General features: G+C 40.6%; 1 protein-coding gene across 1 annotated transcript in view; it reads right to left on the bottom strand.

Moving 5' to 3' along the window:
* The window catches only part of LOC120564323 (transcriptional enhancer factor TEF-1-like), a 137,108-nt gene that overhangs the window by 92,555 nt on the left and 25,221 nt on the right, over positions 1–19,332 (bottom strand). The window contains exon 2 of the mRNA XM_039809172.1: positions 12,478–12,810. Coding sequence (XP_039665106.1) covers positions 12,478–12,682 — 205 coding nt within the window. The 5' untranslated portion in view covers positions 12,683–12,810. The remainder of the gene's footprint in view (positions 1–12,477; positions 12,811–19,332) is intronic.

The raw sequence follows: 19,332 nt of genomic DNA, 5'->3' as shown, positions 1-19,332 counted from the left end.
TCAGAACACGTGCTGCAGCATTCTGGATCAGCTGGAGAATCTTAAGGGACTCATTTGAGCAACCTGATAGTAAGGAATTGCAGTAGTCTAGTCTAGAAGTAACGAATGCATGGACTAGTTTTTCAGCATCGTTTTGAGACAGGATATTCCTAATTTTGGCAATGTTACGAAGATGGAAAAAGGCTGTTCTTGAGGTTTGTTTTAAGTGGGCATTGAAGGATATATCCTGATCGAAAATAACTCAAACATTTCTGACAGTAGTGCTGGAGGCCAGGGCAATACCATCCAGAGTAGCTATATCTTTAGATAATGAAGTTCGGAGGTGTGTTGGTCCCATCACAATAACTTCAGTTTTGTTTGAGTTTAACATCAGGAAATTGTGGGTCATCCAGGATTTTATATCTTTAATACACGCTTGAAGTTTAGCTAACTGACCACTTTCGTCTGGCTTAATTGACAGATATAATTGGGTGTCGTCTGCGTAACAGTGAAAGTTAATTGAGTGTTTCCTAATAATATTACCTAGAGAAAGCATATATAAGGAAAATAGAATTGGTCCAAGCACTGAGCCTTGAGGAACGCTATGGCTAACTTTAGCGTGCTTGGAGGGTTTATCGTTAATGTTAACAAATTGGGATCGCTCAGAGAAATAGGACTTAAACCAGCTTAGTGAGATTCCTTTAATGCCAACTAAGTGTTCCAGTCTCTGTAACAGGATTGTATGGTCAATAGTGTCAAATGCAGCACTAAGATCTAGTAAAACAAGAATGGAGACAAGTCCTTTGTCTGCAGCAGTTAGAAGGTCGTTAGTAATTTTCACCAGTGCCGTCTCTGTGCTATGATTCTTTCTAAATCCTGATTGAAAGTCATCAAATAAACTATTGCTATGTAGAAAAATCACATAACTGATTAGCAACTACCTTCTCAAGGATCTTGGATAGAAAGGGAAGGTTAGATATAGGTCTATAGTTTGCTAAGACCTCAGGATTGAGGGTGGTTTTTTTCAGAAGGTTTTATCACAGCTATTTTAAATGACTGCGGTACATAACCTGTTAATAAGGACATATTGATCATAACTAGTAATGAAGTGTTAACCACGGGTAACGCTTCTTTGAGTAGTCTCGTTGGGATGGGATCTAAGAGACAGGTAGATGGCTTAGCTGAGGATATCTTTAACATTAATTGTTGAAGGTCTATAGGATAAAAGCAGTCTAATTATATGTCGGGAATAGTCGTTCTTTCTAGCGATCCTGCGTTTAAAGGTGAACCGTTAGAAGTTGAGGGCAAAAGGTGATAGATTTTATCTCTAATTGTTATAATTTTATCATTAAAGATGCTCATGAAGTCATCACTACTCAGAGCTAGAGGAATAGATGGCTCAGTAGAGCTGTGACTCTCTGTCAGCCTGGCTACAGTCCCGAAAAGAAACCTTGGGTTGTTCTTATTTTCTTCTATTAGTAATGAGTAATAGTCTGATCTGGCCTTTCTTAGGGCCTTCCTATAGGTTTTGAGACTTTCTTGCCAATCCAAACGAGATTCTTCCACTTTGGTGGAACGCCATTTACTTTCGAGGTTTCACGAGATTTTTTTAATTTGCAAGTTTGGGAGTTATACCAAGGTGCTAGTTTCCTTTGCTTAATAATCTTCTTTTTGAGGGGAGCAACGGAGTCTAAAGTCGTCCGTAGGCAGGTCGAAGCACCGTCTACAAATGTATCAATCTGAGAGGGACTGAGGTTAACATAAAGGTCCTCTGTTATGTTAAAGGGGTGATAGAATGCAAAACTGATTTTACCTTGTCATAGTTGAATAATGACAGTTTAGTGGGTAACTAGGACATACATAGAAACTCTAAATCCCATTGACACCTATTTTCTCTGCAAATCTCACTATTTGTAACTGCCTCTGAAAACGGGCGAATCTCAACGAGCCCCATAGTTGACGTCAACTATTGCGGCTCCTCCTCATTTGGCTCTAGTCTCTTTGTTATGCCCCAACATTTGCATAGGCTACACAACTGACCTGAGATCAGTTAGTCTTCTGAATCTAGGTTGTGCAGATCTCAGAAATTGTATACATTGTTCATATGCTATTTTACCATTAAATTCACTTCTGAGACATTTTTATGCGAGAAATCAACTACGTAGAGGTCAAATATGGGCCGTTTTACGAAAATTGATGTCTAATTGCAAATTTTGTCCGACTGTGTGTCGGAGTTCAGACGCTGGTGCTGCCTGTGTAGCTGCCTCGCCGCCTGGCCTGCCTTCCTTCACAGACCCCGGCCTGCTGTGAGGTAGATGGAGCTCAGTCACGGCTGGCAACCCACAGCACTCCATACCCGCGCAAAGTCACCGTTTTGGGCTAATGGACTACGAAACGCCGCTGCTCTGACAGAGCTCCAGGGCCTCCAACTCCCCTCTTCCTGCTAGCTAAATGCCCGGTGTATGTGAGTGAAAGCGCGGTCAGAGAGCTTGTTACGCCAGCATTCTCTTTCCACAGGTTCCAGTTACTCTTTTAATGTGTGTAATTATAATGTGTTGAGTTATTTAAACAAACGATTGGGGAAATAAACGCCGCTTGTCCGTGAGTCTCATTGATAGAGCCTGCGGCTGGATGGAGCTCTATCAATGAGAGCTACCTAGCTAGCCTCCTCTTAGAATACCTCTGGAATTCACAAAAATTCATTAACTTGAAATCTGACACAGTTGTTAGCTTTATAAGACATTTAGTTAGATGTTGTATACGTGGCGTGACGAAACTCAAACTGTAAATATACTCGAATTACGCCCAAAAGGAAGCTAACTATCCGTGATTTGTAGCTAGGATTGAAGGGACAGTCACAGCTAACGAAACACCTAGCTAGTCTTCACAAATATTAATTAACTTGAAATCGGACACCGTTGTTAGGTTTATAAGACATATAGTTAGATGTTGTGTAAGTGGCGTGACGAAATTCAAACTGTATATATATATATACACTCGAATTAAGGCGAAAAGGAAGCTAACTATCCGTGGTTTGTAGCTACACAGGTAGCTAGGATTGAAGGGACAGTCGCAGCTAACGAAACACTTTGTCTTCACAAATATTCATTAACTTGAAATCGGACACAGTTGTTAGCTTTATAAGACCTTTAGTTAGATTTTGTATAAGTGGCGTGACATGTGTATAACATGTGGTAAGAGATTGCTGGTGTAACAAGCTCGCTGACCGCGCTCTCACTCTCACACAACGGGCCATTTAGCTAGCAGGAAGAGGGGAGTTGAAGGCCCTGGAGCTCTGTCAGGGCAGCGGCGTTTGTAGTCCCTGCTGTGGGCTGCCAGCCGTGACGGAGCTCCAAGTACCTCATAGCAGGCCGGGGTCTGTGAAGGAAGGCAGGCCAGGCGGCGAGGCAGCACCGGCGGGCGGCGAGGCAGCACCAGCGGCTGAACTCCGACACACAGTCTTACCAAATTTGCAATAAGCCATCAATTTTTGTAAAACCCATATTTGAGCTTTATATAGTTGATTTCTCGCTTAAAAAAGTCTCAGAAGTAAATTTAATAACGAAATAGCCCGACAAACAATGTATAACTTTGCAATGTCTGAAATATGAGGCCTGCTGCCGAGTCTCCCATGTGTTTCTATGTAGTTTGCTCAAACCAATCAGCGCATAGCTCATTCTGAATACTCATTAGCATACCATATTTGGAAGAAAAGCTCTATCACCCCTTTAAGGCATGACAAAGAGTCAAATGCTGTTGGAATCGCTTCCTTAAATTTAGCTATAGCACTGTCAGATAGGCATCTAGTGTAGAAGCTTTTATCTAATGTAGTATAGTCAGGTAGTAAGAATTCGAAAGTAATTAAAGAATGATCTGATAATACAGAATTCTGCGGAAATATTATTAAATCCTCAATTTCAATACCATATGCCAGCACAAGGTCGAGGGTGTGGTTAAAACAGTGCGTCGCCTTGTGCACACTGACTGAAACCGATTGAATCTAATAATGAGTTGAAAGCAGTACTAAGGCTATCATTGTCAACGTCCACATGGACATTAAAATCACCTACAATAAGTACTTTGTCTGATTTAAGGACTAAACATGATAAAAACTGAGAATTCAGATAAAAATTCAGAATACGGACCTGGAGCCCTGTAAATAACAACGAATATAATTGGCTGTAATGTTTTCCATTTTGGATGTTGAAGATTAAGAATAAGACTCTCATACGAGTTATAATTTATTTTAGGTTTAGGATTAATTAACAGGCTTGAATCAAAGATGGCTGCAACTCCCCCTCCTCGGCCTGAGCCTCTAGGAATTTGAGTATTAATATAATCGACTATCATATTCTTCATGGCCCAGCCAGGTTTCAGTAAGACAAAATAAATAAATTTTATTATCTGATATCAAATCGTTTACCAATACTGCTTTAGAAGACAGAGATCAAATATTTAATAGTCCACATGTAATTTTCGTTGCAGTCGTTTTAATTCTAATTAGGTTGTTAAGTATAGTGCATCTTTTGTTTACCTTTGATTTAATCGATCTGAGTCGGGGGACAGACACCGTGCCTATTAGACTATGAGTGGGCGACTGCTCCAACAGAAGCACAGAGGGGCGCGTAGCACTACACCTCTGATTACAAATATCAAACTTGGGTTGTCTCTCCTAATCAGACCAGGCTTTCCCCAGAACGCCCTCCAGTTATTCACATAGCCCACATCATTAGCTGGGCACCACCCCGACAACCAGCGGTGGAAGGATGACGTACGGCTGTACATTTCATCACTGGTCAGGTTTGGCAGGGGTCCAGAGAACACTACTGAGTCCGACATTGTCTTTGCGTATGCACAAAGTGACTCAACATTAATTTTAGTGATCTCCGATTTACGACCATTACCACCTACGTGAAGTATGATCTTACTGTATTTACGGTTCTTTTTAGCCAGCAGCTTTAGATGGGATTCTATATCGCCCACTCTAGCCCCTGGGATACATATGACCGCAGCCGCTGGGGCCGCCGGCTTCACATGTCGCTGTATAGAGCTCCCAATAACCAGAATTGGCTTCTCAGCGGGTGTATCATCACTGAGTAGGGAGAAACTTGTAGATTGGCGAAGATGCTCCGGTTTAGAGCGACAGTCATCATGTGCACTCCCTGGTTTAGATCTAACGCTACGCTTCCCTCGGACAGTCACCCACTCGCCTGGCTGCTCGGGGCCTGCTGGGGGACAGCTAGCAGAAGCTACAGTATGTTGGCCCACTTCAGCTACGTGGTGCTGGCTAGCTACAGAAGCATATGATTCTGATTCCATGATGCGGAGCCGTGCCTCAAACTCACTAAGTCTTGCCTCCAGAACAGCGAATATACTACATTTATTACATGTATCGTTATCACTAAAGGAGGCAGAGGAATAGCTAAACATTTGACACACAGAGCAAGAGAGAACAGGAGAGGGAGAGGAATTAGCCATTGCAGTTTTAACAACTGTAAGATCAGCGAGGCAGTCGCTGTAAGTGAAGCGAAGTATAAGTGCTTGAGTAGAACAATTGTAATTCAAATACAATCCAGGCAAATAGCCACTAATTTAAAGGGGTGATAGAATGATTATATAGGGTATTTCACACTGTTCCTTATGGTCTCCTAATGGGGTATGAAACATTGGTTGGGCTGAAAATGGCCTGGTTGATATTTTATTGGCCCTTATGCATCCCTGTGTTTTGGCCCTATTTGTAACAAGAGCTTTTCTTCCAAATACGGTATGGTCATGAATATTTAGATGAGCTGCGCGCTGATTGGTTGAGCGACTTGCCATACGCACACATTAGAGACGCGCGCTGATTGGTTGAGCGAATCCCCAATACACATACATTAGAGAAGCGACAGAATCTCATATTCCAGACACTGCAATGTTTCATTACCAAATTCACTTCTGAGACTTTTTTAAGCGAGAAATCAACTATCAAGTATTTGCACCGGATGTCGGTATCCATCCCTGCTCTTCGCGCACCAATTCAACAATCAAGAGTTGTACAGGTAGCTGCAAGCGTGAAACAAAACATAGGGAGAGGGAAAGAATGCCACTTGCCTGTATAAAACTAAGCAGCACATGCACAGAGCAACCACAACACACCCGCGAGTGTCTGCTTTACGAGCGCTGAAGAGCATAGGCGCTCTCATAGGTAAACTCTGCTCTCGAAGTAGATTTCTGCTCGCCCAAATGAAATTGACTTGACATTTTGGGGGCAGAAACCAAGGCAGGCAATGGCCCTCTTATGATTGGTCACTTTCAAGGGGATCTCACCAAAGATGGCAAAAGTACTCACTTCCCGTACTAATGTAGAAGAACAGATAGTTGCGTTAAAAAATATTCTGGTAAAAGTAGAAGTACTGATTTAACTTATTTACTTAAGTAAAAATAACATTTACTTAAAAGCACAAAAGTAAAAGTAGCCTTGCGAATGAGAGGGGAGATCTCTGTATTGTGGGTCTGGAAAAAAGCCTCAGATGACGCAAAATGACGATTTTTGCGTCATCTGAGGCTTTTTTGCCCACAGGCAAAAGACTACAGCCAGTATTAGGAGCCACTTCCGCATAGCCCATAGGGGGTTGGACTGTCGGCTTTTTCCGGAGATTGCCGAGGAAAAAACGAGTGTCAGCCATCTTGAATCCTCGCTTAGCTTCTCAGCAGGAGCAGAAACCGTTCATCCCGACGGAAATTTTAGAACAACAATTTTGTGCATTCAAACTACCGCACACGTGTACCACCGGGATACATTGGTACACATCGGAGAATATTTCCAGGACACTTTATTACAGACGGAATACTCCACACACTACGCGAGCTTCACCTGCATGGAGACCGTCAGTGGTGCTCGATGGATCTGGCCGGTAAAGAGACCTTATCAGCGGGGAGCGCTGAAAGAGTGTGCTGGTGGAAAGCTAACGCTAGCCGGCCACCTGTTCCACCAATCCTGCTTGCAAGTGTCCGCTCATTAAACAAACTGGACTACATCCAACTTCAACGAAACTCCCAACGTGAGTTCAGAGACTGCTGTGTTTTTGTTGTTGTGGAAATATTGCTGTGGACAATCCAGCCTGCTGCTCTGTCACCGGGTAAGACTAGCTAGTGGAGGTGGGCTGTGTTACCACGGACTGCCTGTTGCAGAAATGGGGTGATTTGTATCCAACTAACTGCTAACTGCTGGTGGAGTTTGTGACTGTAAAATGCCGACCATTCTACATCCCACGCAAATTTACGGTTGTGTTTATACTTGAGGTTTATACCACAGCCCACCAATAGCTAATGCTAGTAGCTATGTGTTAGCCTTCTTTTATGGCTTGGTTGGTCTGTTATTTCTTGATAACAGACCGCTGCTAAGGATAACACACCGTTGCCATGCATAGCAGAGTGTTGCCATGGACACAGTTCTGTTCACTCTGGAGCTATCAATCAATCCGCTAAAAGAAGTCCGGATAATGTATCAGCTGTGGCAAAAAAGTATATATTTTAAATGTGTAACACCACTTGAAACGTTTTTTCGTGTATATGGTTGAAATGACAATAAAACACACTTGTTGAGTTGATCGCCTCACTGTCTGTCTGTAAAGGCTAGGCGTGGCTTGGGAGTAGACACTAAAGCAGCGAAGCAAGTGCATTCTGGGATTTGGTGTCTTTCATCCACATGAGCCAAAAACACATTTTCTGGCTTTTCTTGGCCTAGAAGCCACCAATTTCTAAAAAGAAATTCACATTTCTACTACATAAGTGACCCAATTTAAATATATATTCATCTTTCCAATGGTGAAATATTCCTTTAATGTCTGGTAACAAACCTTTTGTTTATAACCAGTGGAGTGACAGAGGTATTTATACTCTAGACCAGCTATTCAATGATGAAGGTATGTTGAGTTTTGAAGACCTGAGAGCTAGCTTTGAGGTCCCTAGGACATCCTTCTTCCTTTATCTATGCTTAAGATCAGCCCTAAAATGTTATGGAGTACCATTGGGGAACAGTCTTGAGAGGCGCCCAATCATTAAATGGCTTGTTGATTCTCCGGTGAGAGGATTAGTGTCCGGGATTTATGATAAACTGATGCAAGTATCCGTAGGAGAACTCCCAATACTAAAGAAATGGGAGCAAGAGTTGAGCTCGGAGGGGAACGTAATTAATTGGGAGACAGTTTGGGACAACATTTCCCACTGTTCCAAGAACCCAAATCACCAGCAGATCCACTTCAACATATACCATAGGACATATTGGACTCCTCAGAAGAGATACGTCTCTAAAGCCATTCCTACTCCCTATTGCACATTTTGCCAACCTGAACAAACTGGAACTTTCCTGCACATGGTCTGGGAGTGTGAACAGGTGCATGAGTTTTGGAATAAAACAACATCAATAATATCTGATGTGATAGGATGTTGAATTCCTACTGACCACATTGTTTTGTTACTTAATGATGACTATAAATTACACCTACTTGGGAGACAGAAGAAAATTTGGCTAGCTGGATCAACCGCGACCAAGAAAATGATAGCTCAGCACTGGCTCCCCCCCACTCGCTTTGTATAAAACAGTGGTTAGCGTATTTTCTGGACATAGTTATGCTTGAGCTCTCTACAGCAAGGATTAACAAAGCCAAGTCATCAACTATAGACCTATGGAAAAAAGCAGCAGCACAAGTATCAGTCCTAATGACCTCAACATCACAAGAATTAGAGGAGAGTGACTAGGCAAGGTGTGATTTTTGTTTTCTTGCATTTTGGTTAGTTTTGTTTTCCTCGAGACCGCAGAGGGTGGGGCTTGGGCGAGGGTTTTGGTTCTTGTTCAACTGTATTTGTTTGTTCTGTATGTTGTGTGTACAAAAACATAAAAATAATAAAAAATTGATCGTAAAAAAAAATATATATATATGGCTTCTGGAAAGAACATAAAGGATAAAATATGAATTACAGACATTAATTAAGAAGTTCCACATACTTTTAGAGTTACGCAGCACATTCGCCAGGAGTCATTCTTGATGCCTACTATCTCAAATATCTCTCTCAGATAAGGCCAAGGATGATTGGGAATGTCTTGCTGCTTGTCTGCCGAATCTCTGGGATCTCCGTTTTCTTCATTTTCAATCATGTCACCGTCCATACTACTATATGCTAACGTTACCGCCGTTATGCCGCCGAATCTGTTGAGTCGTCTTGTAGTGGTGTGTCAAGTGCAACATATATTCCCATCCAATTAGATTAAATTCGGTATGGATGACACGAAAAATAATAACAGTAATTCCACTGAAATTATTTAAAACTAAAGTAACGAACCAATTTTGTAAAATGTAAGAAGTAGAAAGTACCGATATTCGTGTTAAAATGTAAGGAGTAAAAGTAAAAAGTCGGCACAAAAATAAATGGTAAAGTAAAAAATATCTGAAAAATCTACTTGAGTACAGTAACGGAGTATTTGTACTTCGTTACTTCCCTTCTCTGGATCTCACCCACACAGAGCAGTGTACCTTGATTGACAGCTAACGTTTGCCGCAAAACTGTTTTTCTGTCTTTATTAACGATGTTGCACAAGACAGCACCATAAATAAAGGAATGTATAAGTGTCTATCATCTGTTCTGTTGTTGGGATATGTGCGATGCTTTTGAAATGTCTGTAAATCAAGCCGATGTAGCCTACCCTTATCTCCAACATTACAGCTAGCCTAAGCTAAAATGGCTATTGTTTAGCCTGGCCAGCCAGTCTTATTAATTCATAAAAGAAATTTAGAGCCAACTTACAAAATACTTATTAGTTTTGGCATGTTTAACTTATTAGTAGAACGTGTTAACTTTACATCATACACCACTCCATTAAACATTATTTCTGTTTCTGGATTAATCAGACTGGCTGGCCAGGCTAACAACAGCCATGGTCGCTAAGGCTAACGTTAGCTCTAGCGTTAATGTTAAGAGTTTAGGGTACATACATCGGCAAGGATTTACCGACATTTCAAAAGCATTGCACATATCCCAACAACAGAATGGATAAGAGACACTTACATTACATACATTCCTTTATTTATGGTGCTATCTTACGTAGGGTGACCAGATTTCCCGGAGCTAAAACCAGGACACTTTGCACGTGACCGTAGTGCTCGTGCACGCACACGCTTTTTAATGTGAACATGTGCCAGCCCAGGTCAGACATATACACAGACAGTAACTTCATTATTTTGATCGTAGGCTCCTCAACTAATAACAGTGTTTTTTCCTGTAAAATTAACAAAATTGCAACAGCCTTTTTCAGTTTAGTGTGAGATTTTTTCAAAAAAAAGGATTCTTTGAAGTGTTATTTATTCCAATAACACCAAAATAATTAAAATGATGTATTGAAAATTTTGAGCATAACCACTTCATTTCCTGCATTCTGGTGAATTTGTATGCACATATTTCAATGTATACTGCAACCTGCAAATATCTGTAGCCTAGGCATCATTTACTCCTCCCTCCTGTTTGGCGTCTTTTGGTGAGGAAGTAACCTCCTTAAATGTGCATATGACAATTATTCACCTCAATGATACATTAATTCATTTTAATTTATAATAGACCCCTGGACTGTAATATTTTAATATTCAAGATTTCTGCTCATGTCCAAAACTTTGTGCACCTTCAAAATACAGTATATCTGTGTTCTCTGTGATTTGGACGAGACGATGAGTAGTGACGTTTTGAAAAAAATAAAGTTAGGTTAGTAGGCTATTACAAGAATAAAGTCACTATATTTCAGAAACGAATCTATACCTGCACCATAGTCTGCTGTGCATTACGTGATAGCTCTGCTGATACGGTAGATCTCAGACCTTCTGACAGATACAGAGCCCCGTTTGGGTCTCTGGTCTCTGAATGAGACAAATAGTTTAGCTAGAGAAGTAACTGAACGCTGCTCTACATCGGAGGTGGAAAACGGAAACTACAGAAATACACGGAGCACAAACGCAACACATCTACCGCAGCATGTCCACAGCTGAGCGCGTCCATAAACCTGAAGCTGCGCTGCATTTTACAGAGAGTGTACACAAGCAGGTCTGCTTCAGAGTTCCGTGTGTCTGAGTCTTAACCGTAGACTGGACATGTCACATCACAGGAACTTCAAACTAAATCATTAGCATTGTGCTTCTAAACTTTGTGTTGATGGCATCAATGTATTACACTGATTTGGCTATGATTCCACCCAAAACGTCACCCGGCTTTCCTCACGGAGAGACGGTTGCAAGGTGATAGCAACAAATACGGCATGGTCGGACCCCGCACGTAGCTGCCCGTTCTATTCGCCTCGGAAAAATAAACTGGACAAAGTTACATTCGGGGCTAAACTCAAAAAATTCAAAAACACCGGGACGTCTGGTCACCCTAATCTTACGTTACATCGTTAATTAAGACAGAAAAAGACTTCTTCGACCGGAACACCTTACAACTTTGGGCTTCCTGAACGATATAGTTTGCTGTCAATTAAGGTAGACTAAGGAGGTCTGCGGGTGAGATCGCCTTGAAAGTGACCAATCAAAGGAGGGCCAGTGCCTCCCTTGGTTATCGCCCCCAAAATGTCAAAAGTCAGTTTAATTCAGGAAATCAGAAATCAACTTCGAGAGCAAAGTGTACCTGTGAGAGCGTGTACGCCCTTCGTTGCATGCAAAGCAGACACTTGTGGGCGCGTTGTTGCTGCCACCGTGAGTTCTCAATGCACAAACACAGACCGCTCATAAAAAAGGCACTTTTTTATCTCACGTCTTTAGTTTCACCGTGCGCTTCTGGTTGCCCAGCTTCTCGGTCTACGTCACGCTGCTCCAAAACTCCCAACACAGTTTAGCAAACAGTTCAATATTAAACGAAATCCAAAAGCCAGTGTGGCTGCCTCTGATGTGTGCCAGACATCCCTGGTTCCAGCACACTACTGTATTTGAAGGGAGAGTATAATTAGTCCAAGAGCACCAGCTGTGTCAATCAACTCCACTGGCAGTGCTCATGAGCCATCCCCACACCTCTCTCCTCTGCCGCTGAAGGCAAACTATGCTAACATCCACAAATAGGCTACCTTCACTAATGACTCTGAGTAACTGTATTTCATGAACTGCATTCATAATCATTCCACCAGCGGTTAAAGTGGGTCGGAAAGATCCAGAAGTGCTCCTGCACCTTTTATTAATAAGTGAATTAATCTAATCCTACATAAGTGTTTCATTTGTGCACCACCGTTATTCAATGTACGTGGCAATTATACGTCTGTGATTAGTTCCCCTGTCTATCTGTTTAACAGCAGGACAGTTGGTTGTCTGTTATCTAAACAGCTAAAGTCAGTGTGTGTTAATATTTTGAACAAAAAAATAATAATCTGAAAATGCCATTTTGGCCTTGCTTATTTCTTAATATTTTCTGGCAACACAAGTAAAGCTTCCCTTCTTCAGTGACTCAGAGCACTTTACACCTAACCTCCTTCCATCTCCCATTACTCACCGTACATCTTTCCTTCATCTGACAGTATAATCTTCCTCCTTCCACAAGGTGGGTAGATGGCCAAGGCCTCCTGGAAGCTCTGCTCAATGTCAGGGCTCCAGACTCCCTCAGGGTCCCCGTCCATGGTTTTATCTCCTCCTGAGTCACTTAGTCGTTCCATGTCGTCGCCTGGGCTCTCACTGCCGCTCCAGCTACTGCGTTCCATACTGCTGCTTTGACGGTAATCCCAAATGCTACCAATAATTCAACTACGAATAATAATACTAAAAGTTGCTGGTAGACTGTAGACAACTCAGCAGGCTGGTCCAAATCCAACTTCAGACTGCAGGAACCCTGAAATTAAAAAACAAGGCAGACAAAAAGTGCTGTATTAGCTACAAATTAAAGTTGTGCAGAGCATCCCAAAGGAGAGTGGTTACAGCGCATGCCACATTACTGCAACGTCCTGGGTTCAATTCCAGCATTGGGACCTTTGTTGCATGGCATACCCTCTCTCCCACAATTTCCAAATAAAGGCAAAAATGCCTAAAAAAAATCTTAAGTTTTGCACAGCAACTTTTCATCGGTGTCTCAATGTAACATGGTTCTAATGCTCCTACCTAGCACAATCGTCTTGGGTAGGGCGCAGCAATGGTGGCTCTGCATTAGGGCTGCAGGTATAGATTATTTTAGTAGAGATGCACCAATTACAACTTTCTAGGCCGATTCCGATTTCCGATTTTCATTGAGTTAGGCCAGCGGATGCCGATTTTAGCCGATTCCGATTTCATTTTTTCTAACCACTTTACAGCACACACAAATATTTATTTTCTATCTTTTCTTTAATAGATAATGGATCACTATAAAATAGTGAATAACTATATAAATTACTCCTGGTGTGGGAAATTCACACACATCTAAAGTGCAAAGTTAGAACCATATCCTTCTTTTCACATCCAATATCCAACTAAAAGAAATTTGATTTTGGTTTTTGGTGTTGTCCCTCCACGCCCTTCTTTTTCCTTGCAGGTGTTGCATATTGCAAACTTGTTATCTTCTGCACACACGCTGAAGAATTTCCAAACAGCTGACATGTTGCAGGTTAATTCAGAGGTTCCCTACATGTGCGAGAATAGTGCGGAGACGCGCTTCACACCGCAAGAGGGTGCGCGCGACACACAGCGGAAAAAGTTGAGAGAAAGGAAAAAGAGACTGAGTGCTGCCGCATCCGTGTGTGCGTGCGTCCTTGAGATATGTAACTCGTATAACTTATGTTGTCAGTTAATTGTAGCATTGACCGGCATGAAATCGGCATATTTCAGACTGACCTGCCAGTCGCCGGTCATGGCTGAGCACGTGAAAACCGTCCAATTCCAGTCAACGGCCGGTCTATCGGTGCTTCTCTATATTTTAGTAATCAAGTATTCTACCGATTATTCCATCGATTAATCGGATAAGAAATACGTTTGTTTTATTGAAGAGCAATAATATACAATAGTTTGGTTTAATTTTCGGAAAAAGCAACATTTGTATTGCCTACATTGCTCACGATATCATTTCTCAAAAAACTAAACATTAAGTGCATTTAATTGCCATATTACATTGTTTTTAAAGAAAACATTTTCTGAAATGCAATAACAACCTCAAACTAAGGCATACATTAAACATCAGGGATGGACTGACAATCTGTGCATTTGGGAAAAGTCCAGAACGGCCGTCCAACTGACAGCCGTCGGCACAAAAAAAGTCTAATAAAGCGATATTAACAGCCAACAGGGGGTGCTAATACGATCATTTATATGCTACGAATTTGAATTCAATTTGAATTGATGTCAAAAACAGGATCTAGAATTACATTTCAAATTTGAATTAAAGGAAGCAGAATTGCAATTCAATAAAAATTCAAAGAAATTCATATACATAATTTAAGTGAAGTGTTTAATAATTAAGCTTTACAATATATGTCAAATATGATTGCATTACATATTCTATAATTGATATTAGTATGAACTACTTGTACAGATTGAATTTTCAGGAAAGGTTTTCCCCCCAGCAGTGTCTAGTCACAGAACAAATAATTCAGTTTTAATTATTGTAATTGTAATTTTGTGGAATATGATGGAACATGACTCCATTTCCCAGAATGCTTTAATAGAACCAAGTATTTAAAATGGTTGCCAAACAATTTGAGGTGGACATTTGTTTGAAAGCTTCTTTTCTACACAATTTGATGGTCACCACTGGACTTTTTAAGTTTCAGAAGTCCCTTACAACTTCAGATTATAAAGGTTTATAGATTTGAAACATGTAATAACAGTGACATGGAAAATAATAGCAGGCCTAAAAGGTCATCTGTACTAGTTAATTTTGAAGAACCAATTCCAACAAGAACACCTGGAAACCACAGAGCCATATGCAAGCACTTGCAGTGCTCCAGTCTGTGGCTCCATCAAGGCTACTTCAAATTTCAAAAGGCATCTAAAAGTAAGTTGTAAAGACAGACAGTCTTTTATTTTGAAACCATATCTTGATTGTGTTATGCTACGGATATTTGATATCATCAGTGTTGGGGTCACTACTCAAGAATGCGTAATACACATTATTCACTTTTACCCTAACCCCATAATGCATTACCTTACTTGTTATTCTCTATGGATAGTAATTCATTACTCTACTCATTACATTACTGTAGCGCAACACAGCATGAGCCTGGCATATAGCTTATAAAGGGCTTAAACACACCTTCAACTCACAACACAACAGTAACAGTAACATTAATGTGTTACATTACTCAATTACAGCCAAATGTGATTATATTATGGCATTTCTTCGTAAGGAGTAAGCCCCAACACTGGATATATGTGTTTAAAAGCATGCAAGCTCACTTTACTTATTACTTGGAACAAAATGTATGCAGGGTTGAGGAGTGACTAGTTATGTGTAATGAAATTATGTTATTAAATTACAAAACTAATGTAATTGTATTTAGTTGTATTAGTGAGGTAAAATGTATAATTCAATTAGTTACTAATCAAATTAAAAGTAAATTGCTTTGCATTGATAAAGTAATCCAAACCACATTTATAATGGGTACCTTATAACAGTAAGCAATTTCTAAAGTAACCTTCCTAGCACTGAATGCATGTGAAATTCAACACATTCTTTCTGATGTGTGACTGTGTGGAAGTCAATTCAATTGAAATTCCAATTCATGAATTGAATGGAGGCCAAGTCTGAAATTCAGAATTTTGCACAAGCCTGGTAAACATATTCTTTGTCAATCTTTGCTATAATTTCTAAAAGTACCAAGCAAATTTTCTTATTTTTAGTGTGTAGCTTGCTAGCTTGAAGTTTGTTGTTTCCTGACACAAACAGAGTTTGAGAATCACAACACACAGCGAGCAGAAGGTGAGGGACATCCAGCGCGTGATATCAGGCAATTATCCTGGAAATGTACTTCTGTTGATCCAGACTAGCTGACGTCAGGCCTTGCCAAGATGGTGACACCTGAAGCCAGCATGAGCCGCCCACTTTGAGCTTCATTTTGGCTTTTCAGAAACCTATGGATTAAGTCATGGAAAATGTCCATGTTTTATACAGTCTATGGCTAAATGACTCAAGTGCAAAGTTGTGGAAACGCGCTTTGTTCAATGCAAAACTAGCACCTAGCTAGAAAATGAACAAGGTTTGAGCGCTATTAGAAATTTGGTAATGATTTTCAATGATGTATAATGGGTGTATTTACTCACTCCAGTGTCTATACTAGTATACTAGTGCTTCATTTTGGCTACTAGCTTACCCTAGCACTCTGTCCACGGTGCTGATGATAACAGCTTTTATATGAAAGTAAGCTGATGCAAATCTCTGAATGTATTTGTGGATAATTTGTACTTTGTGTATGGTTTGTAGCAATTTTTTTGGGGTGTTTTAGAGTATTAAAAGAATTGCAGAATTATAAGAGCTTTTTGTTTGTTTTCCCACTCAGCTCTTGTTGTGTGTTCGTGAATATGATACTGTGTGTATTTTAAATAAAATCTTCACTCCATCAGAGTTGCCTCATTGCTTCTGCAGGGGTGCTACGTGCCTTTATCCCTGCAAGTATTGCTTCTTATCCTGGTACATTTTTTATTCTTCACTATGGCTCCCACTCATCCAATACAGTAGGTGAGGGTCACCCTCCCCCACTGCGTTTAAGATCTGTGTTGGGGAGGGTTGGCGCTACCCCTCTCCTCTTTCTTACCACACACACACACACACACACACACACACACACACACACACACACACACACACACCACCTCCTTGGCTGTTCATTTTTGGTCTTCAACTATTCTCCTGCTCATACATTGTCCTTGCCACAGCCTGCAGTTTGAAGTGTATGTCAGTGTGTGCATGTGTGTGTGTGTGTGTGCATCATGTGTGTCCTACTCTTACTACATTACACTTCCCGTGTGCACGTATGAGCCATTTTGCATTTTCGTCAGTGTGTGTCACAAGCTATGCTCTTAACCAAGACCCCCTATACTGCTTAGCTCCTTCCTGTGTATGATGAATCTACTGGTTTATAGGTTTTCCTGTGGTTCCTCTTCATGCCCCTTTCCTATTCCCCTCATTTGCGTTTCCTCTCCTTCCCCCCTTGTTTCCTCCTCCTCCCCTCCCCGTTACTTCTTCTTTCCTTTTGTTCTTTTTTCCTTGTGATTAGTTGTGTGGTAGTTGTGTTTGTGTGTATGTTTTTTCTTTTATTTTGTTATCTTCTTTTGTTTAGTTCAATGATTTCATTGTTCTGTATAGTGTTATTTTCTCTATCAACTGTATTGTGTCTTGGTGAAGATGTGTAGTGTAGTGTCATATGTGTTGTTGTTCTCTGTTATTTGTTATATATATAATGTTTGGTTCTACTTTTTATCATTGTTCTCATTGTGTCCTATTTTATTTTTCCTTATTACCTGATTTTACGTTATGGGTTATTGTAAGTTCCACTATGTACTTTGGGGTGTGTCTAGCTCGTTCTCTGGTCTGGTCAGCTGTTTGTTTGTGTGGTGTATTTTCCTTATAGCCTGTATTCTAGGGGTGGTGGTTAGGCTTTGTGTGTGCAGAGGTGGGCGAGTGATTCCGCGTTCCTTTGCACCCTCATTTGTAGTTGTATGTGCATCTTTCTGTCCAACTTTCTGTCTGTTCTACCACCTTCTTCTTCTATATTGTGTTTATGTGTGTTTTGTTTTTATATATTATGCGTGGTGTGTTTCTTTACTCTTCTGTCTTCCCCCCCTCGGTGTTGGCATACTCAGTGGCTCAGTCCTCCTTACTTCTGGGCTATCTAGATGGCCCTTTTTGTATGTTTCCTCCTGCTTTGCTCCTTGGGTCATTGCTGTGTGTGTATTTTCTCTCTAGCTAGGTCCCAATCTTCAGTCCTATTCCGGCCGGCGCGCGCTCCCCGTGTGTGTCTCTTGGGCGGGTTTCCCGCGTGTTTCTCGCTAGTTTAGGAGGCTGTGTTCTCCTATGTACTAGCCTCACTGTCTTATGTCTTGTGTAACTACTGTGGTATGGTCTCATTCTCCTTGTCTCCTTTGTCTTGTTCCACCGTCTTCTCCTTCTTTGTGTGTGTCATTTTATACTTAGTATTTCTATGTTTTACATCACTATTAAATGGGTTGCCCTAGTTTTTTACTTAAGGGTTATGTGTTACTATATTGTTATACTGTGTGTGTGTTTCTATATCTCTCTCTCTCTCTCTATAATATACCTCTCTCTCTCTCCTCTATTCTCTACTTGTATACTCTGTGGTGTATCGTATGCTCTGTATGTATGTATCTGTCTTATGGTATATCTGTATGTATGGTCTATGCGGGTAGTAGTGGTATGGTAGTATGGTTATTGGTTGGTTATTGGCTGTATGTATATTAATATGTCTGTGCAATATGCTATGCTGTGTATGTATGTGTTATGCGTATGGTATATAATGTGTATGTATGTATATATGTATATATTATATCACTTGGTAGTTTGGTATGTGTATGGTTGGTAGTATGTATTGTGGTTTTTTTTTTTTTTTTTTTTTTTTTTTTTTATATATCTATCGTGACTGTGATTCATTCAAGGGGCTCATTTTGGACTACATCATAACAATTGTCCATTTATTTATATTAATATTATAATATATATAATTATAATAATAATGTAATAATGTAAATATATAATAATAATATAATTAATATAATACTAATTATAATATCTGTGAGGAAGGTTTCATCAAGGGCATGGCCAACGGTGCAATTTTTTCTTTGTCACGTACTTCACAGTCCCAGCCAGCTAACTTTGTCATACCAGGAGGCTGGGTGACCTTTACTACTTTACTTTGACCTGTCTTTTGCCTAAATAAATCTTAAGTTGATCTAACCCTGCTGTTTAATTCTTCCAATTTCTCCTCGTGGGAAGAGTTTCAAATGGCTTTATCCAAAATCAGGTCAACAATATTAGCATTGTCTGTCATCGTTATTGCAGTTTGCTAGCTGGCTAGTTCACCCTACACCTAGCCTAGCCACTGTAAAATTAATGAAACAAACAAGCGGTGTAACAAAACAATATTAAACTTCATTGGGAGGAAATGTGGGATTCGTTAAGCTGAAACAAGGAATGTGGTGTGAATTGTATGAAATGTATGATGAAAGAGTGTCTTATTTAAGCCAAGCAAATACCAAGAAATAGGTTGCACAGTTAAGTCCTTTCAACTACACTTGCAAAATCCACAATGGGACTGGGCTGGGGCTCTGCTTGAAGTTGAACAGCCGGCGACTTTTTATAGTTACCAAACGCGCTTCAATCAAAGGGGATTGGTCCTTGACACCCTCCATCATCCACCGAGAAGCCCAAGCTCCA

This window comes from Perca fluviatilis, chromosome 8, assembly GCF_010015445.1.
Source record: "Perca fluviatilis chromosome 8, GENO_Pfluv_1.0, whole genome shotgun sequence".
Classification (NCBI taxonomy): Eukaryota; Metazoa; Chordata; class Actinopteri; order Perciformes; family Percidae; genus Perca; species Perca fluviatilis.
This window is presented reverse-complemented; position numbering and strand designations above follow the sequence as displayed.